The sequence below is a fragment of the Zonotrichia albicollis genome, chromosome Z (assembly GCF_047830755.1).
Source record: "Zonotrichia albicollis isolate bZonAlb1 chromosome Z, bZonAlb1.hap1, whole genome shotgun sequence".
NCBI classification, from domain to species: Eukaryota; Metazoa; Chordata; class Aves; order Passeriformes; family Passerellidae; genus Zonotrichia; species Zonotrichia albicollis.
Window position 1 is genome coordinate 18,581,463 of NC_133860.1, and position 18,048 is coordinate 18,599,510.

Below are 18,048 nucleotides of genomic sequence, written 5' to 3' on the forward strand. Positions count from 1 at the left end.
ATAAATTAATATGGTACATAAGCTTAAAAGCCTGTGAAACAACGCATCATTGACTGCCAGGTGAGCACAGAGGCTCCAGAGAGCATTAATTAACAGCTCCTGGCTTTTGCAGGTGGTTTTGCTGGAAGATATTGTCACTGTTCACAGTCTTCTGCCATGACCAACTAACTGGAAATAGTCTGTTCCAATTAATTATACAGTGTTGCTTGGAAAATTAATGATTGGCACTTACTTGAGAAATCCAGGTACTCAGAAGAAGCTTGGAATTCGGAAGATGCAACTGAAGAGCAGTATGGTTGTCTTGGAAGGAAGAGCACTGCTTCCTCTCCTAAACTAATCTCTCCATCTCAAAAAATTATAGTTGTAACTTAGTACCACCTATAGTTTTCTTAGCTTGGAAATAACAAGTTTATACTTAGAAAACTCTATTGCTCTTTTCAAAACTTAACTGTGTATGTGTACTGTAGTACACACTACTAGTACTGCATACAGACACGGGAACCATGTTTTAATACATTTTAAGACAGACTGCTCTAAATGTGGCTATCAAATGCACATTCACATGTACAACACACATACCACTTTTGGGAGCCTGACTGCAAGAAATGCAGGCAATACACAGAGAAAACAATACAACTGCATTTTTAACCTCAGGCAACAGGCTGCTTGCAGAATGATTTTTCGTCCTCCTTTTAATGCTACTGTAGTCTTCATAATTTCCAAAATCAATTTACCCTCAGTTTTCAAAATGACTAGACCTCATAAAATGATCTTTTAAGACACAGACAGTAGTTACTGTACAGAGTAACTACTGTACAGTACTGTAAGTACCCATTGATTTTGCCAATGTAGGCTGGATTTAATAGAGAGATCACCTCTCTAGACACAGATATATGACAAGATGATCAAGACAGCTTTTGGAGGAAGCTTTGAGTGTTCTGTGATATCATAGTCATTTATACTCAGGTAAATAAGTACAAATCAGCACAGTGATGGGTTTCAGAAACAGACCAAATGCTGATTATTTTCTTTCAATAACAGTGAATTCGAGTGCAAGTATGATTCAGTACTGAACTGTTTTCAAAACTTAATGAAGCTGTTATGTCATGTAACAAACTCATTATCACACAGCAATGAAGCCACTCTGAATAATGCAATCTAGAAAGACTCATGCCTGAGTTTAATGAGCTCATTCGCATTATGTAACATTCTGTGTAACAGCCATGAGGAAATGCTACAGCATGAAGAAAAGGTTTACTTATTTTTAAAAGATGCAAAGAGGAAAAATATACAATAAAGTTTATACCAGAAGGTGACTTCAGGCCACTGGGAAACTTAGAAGCCAAGGCTGAAGAAGCAGAAGAGTGTGCATCCACTGTAGTAGAGCTGGGCATAGGATATTTCAAGTTTAAGCTCTCCTTTTGATCATCTATAACATCTTCAAAAATCATGCCCATCAAATGATCTTCTGATTCTATGGAAAAAACCAAAATTGTACTTAGTGCAGACCAATGGCAAATCCTCAAAATGCAGAAACTATCGTACATCTTGGTTAGTGGCATTTTAATTTATCTGTCACCTACACCAGCCTGGACCTGGATCTGCTGTGCCTCCCCACAGAAGTGCATCTCCTGGGCTGTGCTCTGTGAACCAGTCCTGCACACACAAAGAAAATTAGCGGACCAGGAGTTGCTCTGGATGAGTCTAAAGGACATCCTAAATAACGCCTTACGTATGATCACAGATATAGCCATGATTTGATTCCACCACTTGGCTTTGCATTAACTCCATAAGTGGATTAGACAATGTTCTTGGCACAGCCCAGTAGCTATAAGTAGGTACTACATAGTTATTTGTTAGATAAGCAATAAATCATTCAATACCTCTGCTCTAGTAAACAGTTAAGCTGATGTAGGATTTTAATAAAACCAGGAAGACTGGCTACCTTTCATTTTATTTCTTTCTCTGGTATTTTTGATTTATATTTCAGTAACACCTTTAGGGATTGCAGTAAATGTCTGCGGTAACTAAAAGTTATTAAATATGCACATTCCATGGTAAATTTATTATCCTTCTGTTAACTGGACACATACCAGCACCAATGACTCCAGAAGCTTCAGAGACTGCAGGATGAGCACCAAGGTCTGAATCAGCAGCCATTTCAAAATCCTCTATCAGCTTCACTAACTGTAAGTGAAACCAAAAAACTAGGTAATGATACTTCCTTCAAGGTATTTCTGAGACTTACACCACACATACTTATGCAAAGTCTACTTTAAATATATTTTTCTTGTCAGAATCTTCTGAACTTCTGAATTTTAATGCAGTGTTCTGACTGAAAACAAACAAAAATGTTCAGAAATCAAAGTAGCTCAAGTAGATTAATTTCATGTAAGAATTACAATCTTCTGGATACTTACTTTGAGAAAAATACATATAAACTATTATTTGTTTGAACAGTTTTACTTCTACCAATCACATTATGCTTAAAGTAGCTGAAGTTCTCCAATATATACTTTATCTAAAACCCACAGATATTAAAAGACTTCCAACGTCTTCATAAGTCAGAAGTTTCAAACTAGAAAATGAAAACTAAAACTAAAATAGAGTGAGACATTTTACTGACCATTAGTCTCAAAAAGAACAAATCTCAAAACTGATAGGTAATACATGAAAAATTGTTATAATAGGAATGACCAACAAGTATGAACTTAAAAAAAAGACCAAAAAAAGGGTTTTTCTTTAGGATTTGTCTAGATACCCAGAAGTTTTAAAACCAAGGTGCTATGAAATGCTGAAACAAATACAGGATATATCAAGATTTTTTTTCCCTACAGGCTTTTAAAAAAATCTGGCTTAAGTAACAACCTTGATGAAGAATGTAAGTGATTAAATAATCCACCTGAGTGTAATAACTGTGTGTAAGTGACACAATGAGGTCTTTACATTTCTGTGAATCACAGAATACCATGAGTTAGAAGAGACCTAAAAAATCCATCACAGCCCAATTTTATTTTAATTACATATTCCAGGATTTATAAAGATGGCAAAAATGCAAGTATTTTATTAAACAAATTGGATCAGGTTCCAGAAATAGTCACAGAATATTTTGCAGAGGTAAAGCTGCAGAAGTCTTCGCCCAAAAAGGTCTCCTGCTCAGCCTGAACTCAGTTACACAGAAATTAAGTATGTTCTGCCCATTCATTAATAACATCACCATTCTGGCCAACATTTGATCCATTGTGAGCAACCATGTCACCCAACAGATTCAGCACTAAATATGAAAGAACCCTGTAATATACATATATGTAAAATTTGTATTATAATATAGATAATATTTTGATATTATATATAATGTTACAAATATTATAGACAGATAGATAGATAGACAGACAGACAGACAGATAGATAGATAGATATTATTCTCAATATCTTTCAACAGATACTAAGCAGATCTGAGAACACATCGTTCCAAAATGGAAGTTTTGTCTTTAGCTGAAAATATAAACTGTTTAAATACCAACAATTAGCACTTACCATTTTGCTGTTTCTGAAATCCTGCTCCATCTTTTCTACTATGTTCTCTAGTACACGTAATTGCATATCCATTTCCTTCTGCTTTGTGGAAAAGTATTCTTTTTCAATTAGTTTGAGTGGAAGCTCTGAAGAAGGAAGAGCTCCTCCATCTTCATGTGCTATGTTCCAAGTTACAGTATCTGTAGCAGAATCTGACTTATCTTCCTTTTGCAATTTGTTTGACACATTCTTCTGCTGATCATCTTAAAATAAAATTTTTTAAAAAAGAATACACCAGTATCGTTAAAAAAGCCACAAGCACCTAAATACTGCACATAATTGTAAGGCATAAATGTGCCATACCTAATAAAGTGTTTTAGAAGGCAAGAATCAGTACAAAAGAAGTCATATGTATCAATGTTGATGTAAAACATGAGGTTAATTGGGAAAAGGCTGCAGATTTTCTGTGGGAGTATTACAACAAAAGAGTATTACTTTTTCTTGGATTTAAAACTGAAATGGTTTACCTTGCTTCTGAAGAGCTCCAGGTGGAACTGGTGGAACTGCATTAGTAACAGAAGCTGCTGTGTGATGAAGTTTTGCAGTAGATGGAATTTCAAGCTTCTCATTCTGCTGTTCAGCAGCTATCTCTTCTGCAGACTCAGGTTTCATGGGTAAATTGCTAAGGATGTCACTGTCTTCAATGTCAATCACACTGATATATTCCTGTTTATGCTAAACAACAAGATAATGAAGAATTATACAGTATGTGTTTTGAATGAGCTGCTTATAGTGCATTGTTCACCATTTCCTGTGTTTACCTCTTGACATTTGTAGATGAAAGGCTTTTTTGTTTTGGGAACAAATTAAACACAATCTTCCCTACCACACCACACAACTGACTCATGCAGATACAAAGAACCCAAATTCATGAAGACAAACAGTATACTTAAAATGCACTTAAGCCACATGTACACTAGATCACTAACCAAATCAGGTGCATCTGACAGAAGGGATGGTAAAGGTTTCTCCTTCACCTCAGTGGAGAAACTCGGGTTTAAATACATGTCTGGCAGTAGTATCTCAGAGGAACTGGATGATTCTACAAGGAAATAATAATAGTCAGTATTATATTTACAGAAAAAGCCACAAAAACTTCAGACTATTAAGAAACAGCTCTGCATTCTCTAGAAGATAAGAAAAGCTTTGACTAAGCTGCCATCTAGATTGCTATTAATATCTAAGTCCCTCCTACTTAGGTAAAAAAAAAATCTGCATCTGCACTTAATCCAAAGAAATTAGATTACTCAGATAGAAACCTCTAATAAAACTATCTGCAAATGAGTCACATGATGTGGTACAATTATCTTCATATAAAAAAAACATTGTTGAATTTTACAATAATGGAAAAATTAGTATGCTCTCTTAGTACCACAGGAAAATAGTTGGGTACTGAAATCTATGTCATTTATTGATGAAACTATGCCACTGCAGCTCAATTTAATGTGATCTGTTATAACATCTCACTGATTGATTCATTTGGTCCACATTACAATAAATCTAAAGATCAAATGGGCACTAAAATCAAGCTAAAATCCACAAAATGAGGATTGGGTTTCAGAAAGTCAGATAAATTAACATGTTATTTGCACCCTACATTAAGTTGTCTCAGGTAGAAAACCAATGTTAGAACACTTTTATAGACTTCCCAAACAACAAATGAAGTGGAGAAAGACTGCAGCCACACCTGATACAGGAACAGATATGACCAGCTCGTTTTCTTGAACTCTGGAAACCTCATTTCCACCACTGATCCCATGATCCTGATGTGATTTGAGCTCTTGATTGGAAAAAAAAAAAAAGAAGACCAGAATGTATGAGTTTATATAAAGAAAAGACACCAATGTCATTATCTGAGTGTACATTTCTGATTTACCAGTTCACAGTGAAAGAAAAGTGGGGGAAGAGGAAAGGAAGCAATTTTAGTCAAGTGTGAAACATTGTCTAAAATGCATTTAGATAAGGTCAAGTTAAATTAAAACAAGCTTTCAGAAAAAGTTGCACCAGAACTGACTTACAGAAAGCATGAAGAGACTCTTACATAATTTTGTCAGTAATATTTTTAATTATAATTATTTTAATTACTGCTTTATAATTTATATTCCGTTTTTTTCTAGTTTAATTCTTTTGGAAACAAGAAAACTGCACAAAAACCTGCTTTCTCTTTACAAACTTGCTGCATTTTGAAAACTGATCAAATAGCACAACTAATCAAGATCAACACCAGAAACAGTTGGTTTCTGTAGATAACCTGTGTAGCACTTACCGGGACAAGTATTTGTACTTGCATCTTGAGTTTCTGCTGGCTTTTTTCCAAGAGAAGCCAAGTAATGTAGATCTGCTGAGGTAATACTTTCTTTATCCATTGCATCTAAAATGTGATAATACAAAATAGGTGTCTATTACTGATAAAAAAAATTGACATATTTGAAAGCAATTATACTAACTCATAACTATGGGCGCCAACATTTTCTTACTTGTATTTATGACAGATAATTTTCACTTGTCTCTAAGCATACCTCAAAAATGACTCCAAGAAAAGTTCATGCTACCAATTTATGTGAATAAACAACTGACACAATGTTACACTGAATTACAACCAAGATTCAGTTTAGAAATGTGATTTTAAATTAAATATTTTAATATGCTGAACAGTAATAATCTGTTACACATTCTAAAAGGAGGGGAGGAATATTTATGATATGTATGTCTTCATTTCTCTATTGTTGTTTCTACAAAGTTTGCATTTAAGGCCAAACTTCAGAGAATGAACTGCATTTTGTCCTGTGACAGAACTGAATGGTGTCATGAATTAACATATAATACAAAGAAGGAAATCTTTCCACAGGCCTGGTCTTCATATGGCAGGCTAGAAACACTGCATGTATTGAGTTTCTTTTACAAGAGACCTAAATTTTGTGTAATTAGAATATGCAGGCAAATAATGCTGGAATAATATATTTTTAAAATACATTAAAAATTTAGGATTGGAAATGTTTACAGAATTATTTTGATTTATCACATGACCAGAAGTCACTGTCAACCACAGGTAACAACTTGACATACTAGTATTATTTCATTAACTCTATTGTTTATAAACATAAATACAAGATTATCACTCATTTTGAAGAAAAAATTAAAATACTTCTAAAATTTTTGTGAAAACTATTCTGATTCTTCAGATAATTTGCACAAGATTTTAAATTTGCCTGCACCTCTCCTCATACCAATCCCCAAAAAAACGAGTGCCTCCCAAAAATTCTGGATCTGGACACCTGTTGTACATCCTGAAAGGTCTGGGGAAAGATCCCATAAGAGAGAAAGCTCTACTGACCACAAAGCACATTATCCTAGCTTTTAACATGGAGATTATTGTAGAGTTTTACTGTGAATTCTAATAGACTACTGTTCTTTTTTTTTTTTTTTTGAGTACTCAAAACATTAAAAAGACTTGTACTTGCCCATTGACATGAAAAAACCATCTTGAACGCAAGATGTCAATTTTGGTTTGTGGTCCTAATATAAGGAAAAAAAAGAATTCTCTTTAAAAAATAGTTCCAGTGCAGAGTAAAGGCTTTCTTGGTAATGTTAACTATCCAATATACCTCATATGAGTAATGATTTGGGAGAAAAAAAAGAAATAACAGTCACTTACTTTCCTCAATGCCTGTTTTAATTCCTCTGATGTATTCCAACTTAGTGGAATTTACTGACTATGTAACATTCTCTTAGGTATCTGAGGGTGACATGCAGTAACATAAATTCCTTATTCCTCTTTGAGTCTATTCTACCCCTGCTGAACCCTGAACATCTCCAGGGCTGGTGAGGACCTGCTCAACTCCAGCTGCTGTGCTGCAATTAAGTCTCAGAGAAAGTATGGTAGGGACCAGAAACACAGTTCTAGGGAGTGATCCAGCATTAAATTGGTAGTGTTCTAGCTTGAAACATGGTACTTGTAAGGATAAACCCTAAAAAGATATCAAAAAGGCCTAATCAAAACCCAGCTTGATGAAGGCTTTCTTTTTTCAGAGTCTGGACTGAGACAAAACTGAGATTCCAATGCTGCACATCCTTACTCTTGTATTGTCATACATCCAGGCCTACATGGAAAGAATAATGCCTGGGTCACTTTGTCACTACTAGGACATTTTTTTTTTTAATTTTTAACATTTTTATAGGTATTTACTACAAATGTACATGCAGACTTATATCCTATCAAAACAAGTTCACATTTTAGAAAAAAACCAACAATTCTGGAATCTTTTATAAAAATCAGGCTCTAGTCTAGAGAAAATGCAAGTATATGAATCAAAAATATGCATACTGTTTGTAGGCTAGAGCCTGGAAGAGAAGTATATTATTGTTTGATTTATATTTTTCTCCTTTCTTTTCTGCTAATACTTGAATGGAAAAGATAAGAGCTAAGAAAAAACCGTAATTCTATACCCCAGTCTCTGATTCAGTAGGCACTGCTGTGTCACTAATACTGATGATGGAGTCATCTGGACAGAAGGACACGCTTAGTTTCTTCTTTTCCTCCTTCTCTTTCAGTTGCTTCTTACTACGCCTCTTTTTACTGTCAACATATTAATGACAGGTAAAGAGTAAGTGCTCTGAAATAATTACAATACCTATCGTTGTTTTCTAGGAAAGATTACTATTAAGAAATAAACACTGAAATAAAGATTGGAAAAGATCAATATCTGCTGCATATAGATCAGTTCAAATCACAATTTCTGCCTGCTTGAAAACTACTTGAAAATGTTGTAAGAACCGATAGAAATACCAGCAATTACACTAAAATCTATGAATTGTCTAATAGGCTACTATTAAATATAACAAACCTCATAATATGTCACATCTATATCTTGTGTATAATTAATAATTACTACACAAAATGCCCATAAGGAATCTATAGGAAGCAAACTTCAATTACACAGCAGTAATTTTCTAATTACTAGGTGACAAATAGATTACAAAACAGCAACTACAGCTTCTTCTTTAATATGTGACAAGTAGATTATATGACAGCAACTACAGCTTTAAGCACTTCTATAGATACTATTAAAATGTATTCTAAACTCTATCTGCAGTTACTTGTGTAGCAAGTTTTCACTTCAATAGTGAAAAACTCGTCTTGAGCCTCTGCTCCAAAATTACAAAACTGAAAGAAAACCAAGTACTCTATTCCAGAACATTCTGTCAGCATTCTATAAGAACTGAGCAAAGATATGTAAGCAGCTTAAATGCCTGTTTCATTGTTCGTGAAATCAATTAACATTAAATAGATCAAATTTTGTAAGTTATAAATAACATACCTAACAAAAAAAAATCAACAACAAAGGATCAGTAGGAATTTTGTTAATCACTGTCTCTATTAAAAACAGTCTACATATTTAATTATATTGAAAGACCATATAATTCTTTCTTTCTTGAAGATAACAGTGACAATATGCAGCCCAGACAGCAGTGCTGTGTAATATTCACTGTTTAAGGAGGGAGCACTTCACTAAGAGTGTATAGCAAACATTCAGAAGACAACAAGACTTCAAAACACAGATAGTGGAAAGAAAATTTCCTCTTTCCTCTTGAATCTTCTTCCTATCAATCTCCTAAGAGCAAGAACTCCTCACATCCTAATGATACACTTCTGCTGTATCTTTACTAACATTTGTTATTTTATTCTCTGCTGAGAGAATACACTCCCTCTGATGCCAAAGCTAGAAGGTACAAGTTACCAGTCAGTCTGTCAAAATGAAGTTCCACTTTAAAAATCTGGCTTGCCTTTTTGTTTTGTTCTGCACATCTCTAAGTTCAAATGGTTCAACATCAGTTCTTAGTAGCTGGATGGGTTTCGTTTGGTCTTGTCCAAAGGAACTACTGGGCACAGAATGATGCTTGTGGCATTGCTCAAATGCAATGAGATCTCGAAGTGGGATGAGATTTGGTGCCTAAGAGGGTTCAAAAAGAGAGAAAGACAGAAAATGGGGATGGGAACTCCAGTCAGATTGGATGAAGAAAGCCAGTCCAGTTTGGATTTCAGTTACACAAAAAAAAACTCCTGTAACATTTTGTAAAGAATATGGAAATGGAGTATTAATATTGGAGAACCTCTGCCAATATGTACACATGTAAACTATTTTCTGAAAATAAAAAAGTATTCATTTTCTCCACAGAACATATTTCACTAATATTTGCATTTCTTATGTAGGTAGTTCAGGGTGAAGTTAGGAACCATCCAATGCAGACAAGGACTGAAGAAGCACCTTTCAAGGGAAAGCATTTCCATTCTTCTCAACTGGGATATGCAAGCATGTAAGTCTATAAGAAATAACATTTTTCAAAACATCAGGTATTCAGCATTGTAATATTTTCTTACCAAGCCTTTTACCATTCCATTTCTGCCCTGCAAAACAGGATTTTTCACCACATTCTGTTTCTGTAAGTAATTCTATTACAATCTCTCTATTAAAAACCCATATTTTTTTACCATAAAAATATTGTCCAGTATTTAGATAGCAAATTCTTCACACTCATTACTAGTGGGCTGAACATTGATGAACTATGGAATGTAGACTCAATTTAATGTAGTTATAAACACTTTCAGGCTTGCAGTCTGCCTCATATTGACATGTCAATAAGCAGGTACACTTAGCTCTAGATCCCTCCTGGCATCTGTGCTGAACAATTTCAAATTCGAAGTCTGTAAAGATGAAATTACTTGTGATGACTAAGAAACCATGAAACTGACAAAACATTCCAACTTAGAAAAATATATTATTAAAATCCAGTACCTTCTTTTTCTGAGGTAAATTAATCTGAAGTAGTGACATTCCTGCATCCCACTGTGTTTCTCTGGAGTCAGCATCCTTCGCTGCAGGTTTAACAGGTATTAAAGTAGTAGTGATTGGCTGCCTTACAGCTGGTGGAACTCTAGGTATTGGATCAAGTTGCAAGTGCAATAGTGGAATAGCAGCCAGGTTCTGAGTGCTTGGTGCTTTGAACAGATTCACATTTTCAGGGATCTGTGACTGAGGTGAATTTTCTTGCTGTCCTTCACACTGCTCTGAATTCCGATATTTGGGAGGACCCTCACGCACTGGTTCTGCCCATCTCTCCTTTTCCTCATGCTTTTGTCTTGAAATCTCAGGGTTGTATCTACTCCTGTGGAAATCTTCCTCTGCCTTACTCTTTCTTGGGGCATATGATGACTGATGGTCCCATAAGGAATCTGATGAACTCCAAGCTACTCGTGGCACTGGGGGTGGCCTGGCAAACGCTGATGACATTTCTGTTGGATGTAAAAATGCTGGTTTGATATGACAACTTGATTCCAGCTTAAGCAAAGGAAATCCATTTGAGTAATTATTTTTTTTTTCAACAGGGATAAGCTTCACTTTTTTTGGGATGCCTGAGGAAGGAGCTAGGAGATGAAGTGGTTTAGTAGGCACTGAAGAATGCAAATCTTGGGATAGTGACATTAATCCTGTTTCCTTGCTGTTGCTTTCAAATAATGTCAAAGAGGCACTCTTATCCAGATGATTCTAAATGAGAAAAGCAAACAAACCAGTACTTACATATCAACCATGCACTAAATACAGACAAAAATAGCTCTGTCTACACCAATCACTACTGACACATTTCCTAACTCAACAGGATAGATAACATACCAGATATACTGAACAGTCTTCATAAACCGTGCTTTGGTATACCTACTTTTATTCGATCATTTTTGCTTTCATCTTCTACACTCTTCCTTGGCAGAAAAACAGAGCTCTCTTGACCAATTTTTCCCTTTTCTTCTTGAGTGGGCACTTGTGTTTTCGGAGAAGCATTGCTTTCAGCAGTGCGTGCAGACTGGCTCCCTGCCAGCTGAACCAACCGATCCTGCTGCAATACTTGTTGCACATTTGGCACATTGGTAAAGGACGACTGCACTAACTGCATTAAACTCATGAAGTTGATCTGCTGGAGCTGAATACACACATGAACAAAGTTAACAATGCCAATAACCTTAACAGAAATCTTAGCAAAAATGTCTAGGCTATTTTACAGCTGTTCACTATCAGGTGACAAAACAGACAACATCCCAATAACGGGATGATTCAATGATGATTAATTTGTATAATTGCTTACTGTTTTGGATTTCCTTGTAAGATACAATAAATACCTGCCACAGACAGGTTATGCTAAAGCAAAACAAATATCTTCAATTTTTTGTTAAGTTTCAATAAATGTAAAGTCACAGAAAATTGGCTCAACATACTACCACCACTTAAATCCTACCACAGTTGAAAAGCTATTACAGCATCAGAATTTTCCAAGTGTAAACTATTGAAGGATATTGACTTATGTGAGCTAAAACACACTCAAAGATCTATAATTATACCACTCATTTTCTTGAATTAAAAGCAAGAGTTAAGTCTACAATAAGTTTCACAGTGGCTAACATGGAATTAGAAATCTGTTTAAAGAACAGCCTGTGCTGGCTTTGCACTGGAGCCACCCACGGAAGTGATTTTTTCTGAGATGAGCTGCAGAGAGCTTCCTCTGTGCTTAGCAAAACCAATTGCTGGCAAGCTTTGAGAATATTAATATTAATGAGCCAATTAAAAACTAGACCTGCCTCTGTGAATACACACATGTAAAAACGAACAAACCCTGGGAATTCTCTCCTTCCCTTCTGGCCTGGCAACAGGTAGCAAGGCTGGCCTGGCCTGTCTCAGCTGGACCAGGCCGGACTGGCTCTGCTGCAGGGCCAGGCCAGGCTCACTCGGACCAGAGGGACGTGGGGGAGGGCTGGGCCGGGCCCCGGGGCCTGCTGAGATCCCAGCATGGCAGCCAAAAAAAAAACCCCAGAGGCAGCTCTGTAGTCCACAGAGAGAGCAGCCCCATGGCTGGGACTGAATGTGGCAGGGGACGGAAAACAGCCAGAGTGGCCACCACCATTCTGGCCTGGGCCCCCCGAGACTCTGACACAGACCCAGTGCGGCCTGAAATCCACCACCGTGAGCACTCCGGACACCCCTGGCAGGGATCCAGAGAGCATCTGCAAGTCTTGGGTGAGACATTAAATCTTTTAGGGCATAAGTAAGACTTGCAGACCTTCAAAACTCCCTTGGGTGAGAGAAAAGGACAAAGTAAAGATGTGTAGAGACAACATGAGACATGAAGTTCAGTAAGAAGGAGTCAAGTCCCACATGAGAGGATTGAGGAGACACCTCAAGTTTGGGCTGAAATCCTCTTGTAAGACTATGGGGAAGATATAATTGATACATCAGACTCTTTTTCTCTGTAAATTATTGGAAGTATGGGGGCATGAAGTGTTCAAATTGTAGATATAAGCACAGATATATGCTAAAACAAGCAGATGTTGAAGTAGTTGTGATGCCAGGAGAAGTTTGAACACAGAAAGAAAACAGTGGCCCAAGGGAGAGAAGAAGACCTCTGTTCCCAGAGATGATTACCTCACAGACAGATGAAGACAATGTTTGCCTTTGAACAGCTCATCCTTTAAATAGTACCCCATAAGTTGACACAGCTCATAAACACAGCTGTGGGAAGGCTGCAAAAGATGGGAGGGACTCCATGATTGCAGATTTCTGAGTGACTACTATTCATGGACTTTAAGAGCCATGAGAGAATGATTTCTTGTGAAGAAGTCAATGGCACGGCAAGGGCAACTCCCCTCCTGAAGTGAACAGAAGAAAGACTATTCTAGAGCTGATAAACTGACTGAATTGTTTCTGTATGTTGTGAGTGAGAAAGAAAAGGTTGTAGGGGAAAGAGAAGTGTTCTAAAGGTTTCTGATTCTTATTATTCTTTCTTTGAGTTACTGTCAATAAAATTTTCTTTATACCCTTTTAAAGTTTTGAGCCTGCTTTGCCTTCCTCTTAATCCTATCTCACAGCAGGAAATGAATAGGTATATTCTAGTGGGTGCACTGGCATCTAGCCAGCACTGAACCAACCACACACAGAAGGTCCTTAAAACAGTAACTATTTCAATTTTTTTAACAACATGGTACCAAGAAAACTACTTAAAATAATTAGATGCTCTCACCTGAACTAATTTAAACATTTCATCTTGCAGCATCTGCCTGACAGTTTCTGATGTGCTTGCTTTGTCTTCTCTAGGGACTTCTTCCTTGACTTCTTGCTTCTTTGCAAAAACAGAAGTATGGGAAGCAAGACTTGACACAGTCGACACAGCAGTCTCAGAAGGCTGAGAATCACTTACAGCATCTGCACTACTTAAGAAAGAAAAGAACCAACTATGAAAAACATTCAGAGTTCAAAACACCTAGACAAGGTTGTCTTAAATCAATCCAGAAAAATTTTTAAGATACCTGTGTATTTAAAAAACATAATTAATTTGTAGGAGCAACTGAATAATTAACAGTGAGTGCATGATCTTGACCAGAGAGCATGTAGGACATATTTCCTAACACTTCTTAAAATGAATGAGAAGTGTTACAACTGAATGAAAAACAGTTGTAAAGATATAATTCTATCTGATTTTGTAGCCACAAGTGTATCTAAAATATTATCATCACTAGAGATACAGGCAGAAAAAAATGATTTGACAAAAAAGACAGAAAAAAGGCCTGGTTAGTCATAAAGACAAACAGCTGACGGAAAAGGAAGAGGGACATTTTTAGTTGAAATATGGAAGAAGGCAGATTCATTCTGACTTAAAGTAATGTTCAAGCAAACTGACAGGCCCACAAATCATGAGTGGTGGACGAATTCATAATCTCTATCAGAACAGGCTGACACATTTCTTTTAATTTTTCTTAACAGAAAAGGGTGAGGTGTTGTATTGCACTAAATAGTTTATTTAGTTGTTGTTGTGGGTGTTTGGCAATTTGCACTGATCACATGGTCTTTTCCCCCAGAAGCCCCCATGGTAATGCTTTGTCCCAGGTTTACTCCTCTCCTCACCCCTTCCTCAGGTGTATCCCATTGGCTGTGGTCCTGTTCCTCCGACTCCCATGCCCGCGGGTTTAAAAGTCTCCCACCATCAGGCATTTACCCTCTTTCTGTCCTGGGACACCGCTCTCTTAATTATTGTTTAGCCCAGAGGAGAAGAGCACCTTGTATCTTTTACTTTTGTCCTTGTAAAGCCTGCAAGGGGCCAAGGGTCCAGAGATAGCCGGATCGGACCTGAATGGCCCAGAGAGAGCTCAGCCTTTTACAATGTTCCTTTAGATATTTGGGATTAAAAGTAACAAGATTTCAGAGTAATGTATTGTACGTGTTACTCCAATTTTAAATTATTTTCTTTACACTTTCCCACAGTGATAACAAGGTCAAGAATATTAAGTACATTGATTCCTTACATGAAGAAGAGATGCTTAGGATTTACATTAAGCTATGAAGAAACTGAAGGATTTTACTTGCACGAACAGAAATCAACCCAAAAGACATTTCTCTGTTTAAGAAAAATGCTGACATTGCTATGGATACAGGCAACCCTCAGAGAATGTCTTACAACAATTGTACAAAATGGCCTCCAAGCATGTGAACAAACAGGATCATAAAGTAATGGATAATGAGTAGTTTTGGATAGGTAACATGTGTGAAGGAGCATATGAAATCTTTAAGAAGGCAATTAGAATGTGCAAGCATGACTTGAAACTCCAAAAGTTTGAGTAAATTTTTTTTGAAGAGCTGGCATGAGAAACTCAAGAAGTAAGAGAGATTAAAGACACATGAAAATGGAGCCCAAAAGTATGTGTAGTTCATATTTTCCTCTAAACTGAAAAAAGCCTCATAGAGGACTGTTCCAGAACTGAAAGCCTGAGACTGACTCCTGACTCCTTTTCCCAATTCCAACATTCTCTTTATTTTGTATATATTTATGTAAATCTATCTGTTGCCATAGGATAGCTGCATTTTAATAATTTTAATTAAAATGTAAATAAGTTTAAAATATTATTGTTCAGGTGTTCTATATAATCAAATATCTTCTATAGTAATATTATATAATGAATTCTGTCCAGAACCAGAAAACAAAACTATCATGTCTCTTGAAATCTGGCAGGTACTTAGTCTGTAGGTACAATACACTTTACTTGCAAATATTTTGCAGTCAAAACTACACACCACATTACTTCAAATCAGAAATATTGTTTTATTACATAAAACAGCATAGGTTTTTCTTACCTAGGAACTTCTGCATCTTGTTTTAAAGAAAATGAGCGGGAAAGGGCGCCAGTAACAACCTCAGTCATACTATAAAGAGAGAAGAAATAGTGTTGCAAATACTACAATGATTAGTTATGCAGTCTCCATTTTATACACATGTATGTGTATAAATATACACATAACCTCCTGTAAAAGTATTTTAATTAGTATCAGATAAAGTACCTGAAAGCCACCTGATCAAAACATGAAAAGATCTGCATTGCTTCAATGACTGCATCACACTGCAATCTGAGCTGGCAAATATTGGCATTGACATTTTGTCTCCCTTAGCAATCAGAAACTGACTCACACAAAAGCACTGAAAAAGTTCCAGCTATTCAAGACAGCAGGCAAAGAAAAGGTTGATTCTAGTAGACAAGGGAAGAAAAAATCCAATTTAACTAATACTGTTAATATCACTATAATCTGCATCTCTAAAAGAGAAAAAACAATGCCATAATAAATTCTTGAGAGGCATCTTACATTCAGTTAAAACAAAAACATATAATTTTAAAAAGTAGAGGATTTCAAGTCTTTCTAAAAGTCATTTTAAAGTCTTTCACAAATGTTATGTATACATAGGGACATTTATTTATATGCTATAAGATTTTCTATTTTTCCAGTTATAGTCTATATTTCTCCTAGATAAAATACACCTTCCCACAAACTGTGCTTGTTTTATTAAATCATTACTAAAATAATGATTCATCAACCCAGCCCTTCATATATTTGAAATGCCTGTACATGAAATAGGAGATGATTGAAACTGTTTGAAACTATGACTTTGTTGCTATAAGCAACAGCAGAAACCTGAGATGCCACTGGATACAATCATTAACAAAACTGCTTTAGAATTTTAAGCAAAGTTAAAAGACTTAAAACAAAGTCACTTACATATTCTGTTTAGCCTTTTCTTCCTTTGTTTCCTTCACGTTTGGATCTTTCTGAGCACTGTCTACAGCTGAAATGGCAGCCTGCTGAATATAAAAACATGAAAAGATCTAGACTTACAAATTTTTCATATCTCATGCTTCAATAAAATACAGGTTTTTTAGCCTATGGCAAATGTATTTTTGATTAATTATTCAATTACAAAAGTCTGACTAAAAATAATCAAAATTACATACTTATCAGAAGACAGTTACAAATCAGCAACAGAGATATAACAATTTACCTGAGAATCTTTCTTTCTTATAACAATCTCATTATTATGAGAGTTTAGTTCCAAATTCATATTCATGTAGCACCCTGGATATATATTCTGCTAACCTCAGACTCCCTAGTAAAGATGAAAATGTGGAAACAACCCCATTACATATACACAAACTATCTACAAAACAAGAAAATTAAACAAATGTAGGATCTTGTACATGCCACAGATTCACTATAGTAAAATGCATTGAAAAAACTGGAGACCACAATACACAGCATAGCAACCCTGCCCTTGGTTACTTGCAAAGAAAAGATACCTATGACCAAAAATGATGCATGGAAAAAGTAGGCTTATTTATAAATCCAGACTGAGTTTTTAGACAGAAGCAAAATAAACATCTTGATGTATTTTTTTAAAAAATCAATTTAATTTTATGTATACATAATACATCTACTATATATACATATATGAAAGCATACACACATTTTCAGAAGTGCTTAGAGCAGATCTCACTTTACTACCTTTTAATTGTTAATTTTATTATTAGGCAAGAAAGAAGATTGACCAACCCTAAAAAATTTAGCCCTTAAGTTCACAAATACATTGATGAGTTCAGGATACTTTGAAAACAGTATTCATAACAACTCAATGCTTCCATCTTGTCACATCAGGAGAAATGCTGGAGCTGAGTAAGGCAGCCAGGTCTGCTCTCTGTGTTACAACCAGCACAACTAAGGAAAGCTGGCAGGTGGTAGTAGGAGGTAACTCTCTTCTGAGAAGTAACAAGGCATTCACTTGCCAACCTGACACACTCTCTGCTTCCCTGGGGCTCCGGTCAGGGATGTCTCCAAGAGACAACCAAGGCCTGTACAGCCCACTATTACCTGTTGCTGTTGTTTCACATGTGTGCCAGTGACACATCCATGAGGGTGTTGAGAAGGGAGTGAGGACGTTGAGACTGGAGTGCACAGTCAATCCTCTCAGGAAAAAGGAAGGGGTTTGAAACAGTTTCAATCTGGTGAATCAACAATTGGCTACAGGACGGGGGGCCACAGCCAGGGGTATGGCTCCTTCAGCCAGGGGACTGGCTTTGAGAACCTGGTCTGCTGAGGGCTGTTCATCAATCACAGA

The 18,048-nt window shown here is 36.2% G+C and overlaps 1 protein-coding gene across 8 annotated transcripts in view; it reads right to left on the minus strand.

Moving 5' to 3' along the window:
- The window catches only part of CPLANE1 (ciliogenesis and planar polarity effector complex subunit 1), a 66,532-nt gene that overhangs the window by 16,197 nt on the left and 32,287 nt on the right, over positions 1–18,048 (minus strand). For 6 of the 8 annotated variants that reach the window (XM_026794611.2, XM_074533097.1, XM_026794614.2 and 3 more), the window contains 15 exons: positions 16,659–16,741; positions 15,744–15,812; positions 13,639–13,828; positions 11,293–11,550; positions 10,371–11,120; positions 9,361–9,527; positions 8,023–8,152; positions 7,038–7,092; positions 5,843–5,947; positions 5,264–5,356; positions 4,506–4,618; positions 4,044–4,251; positions 3,538–3,779; positions 2,094–2,187; positions 1,307–1,474 (listed from right to left, as the gene is read on the minus strand). In XM_026794611.2, the coding sequence (XP_026650412.2) occupies positions 1,307–1,474; positions 2,094–2,187; positions 3,538–3,779; positions 4,044–4,251; positions 4,506–4,618; positions 5,264–5,356; positions 5,843–5,947; positions 7,038–7,092; positions 8,023–8,152; positions 9,361–9,527; positions 10,371–11,120; positions 11,293–11,550; positions 13,639–13,828; positions 15,744–15,812; positions 16,659–16,741 (2,725 nt within the window). The remainder of the gene's footprint in view (positions 1–1,306; positions 1,475–2,093; positions 2,188–3,537; positions 3,780–4,043; positions 4,252–4,505; positions 4,619–5,263; positions 5,357–5,842; positions 5,948–7,037; positions 7,093–8,022; positions 8,153–9,360; positions 9,528–10,370; positions 11,121–11,292; positions 11,551–13,638; positions 13,829–15,743; positions 15,813–16,658; positions 16,742–18,048) is intronic. The other 2 variants (XM_026794612.2, XM_014268319.3) reach the window with 2 other exon arrangements.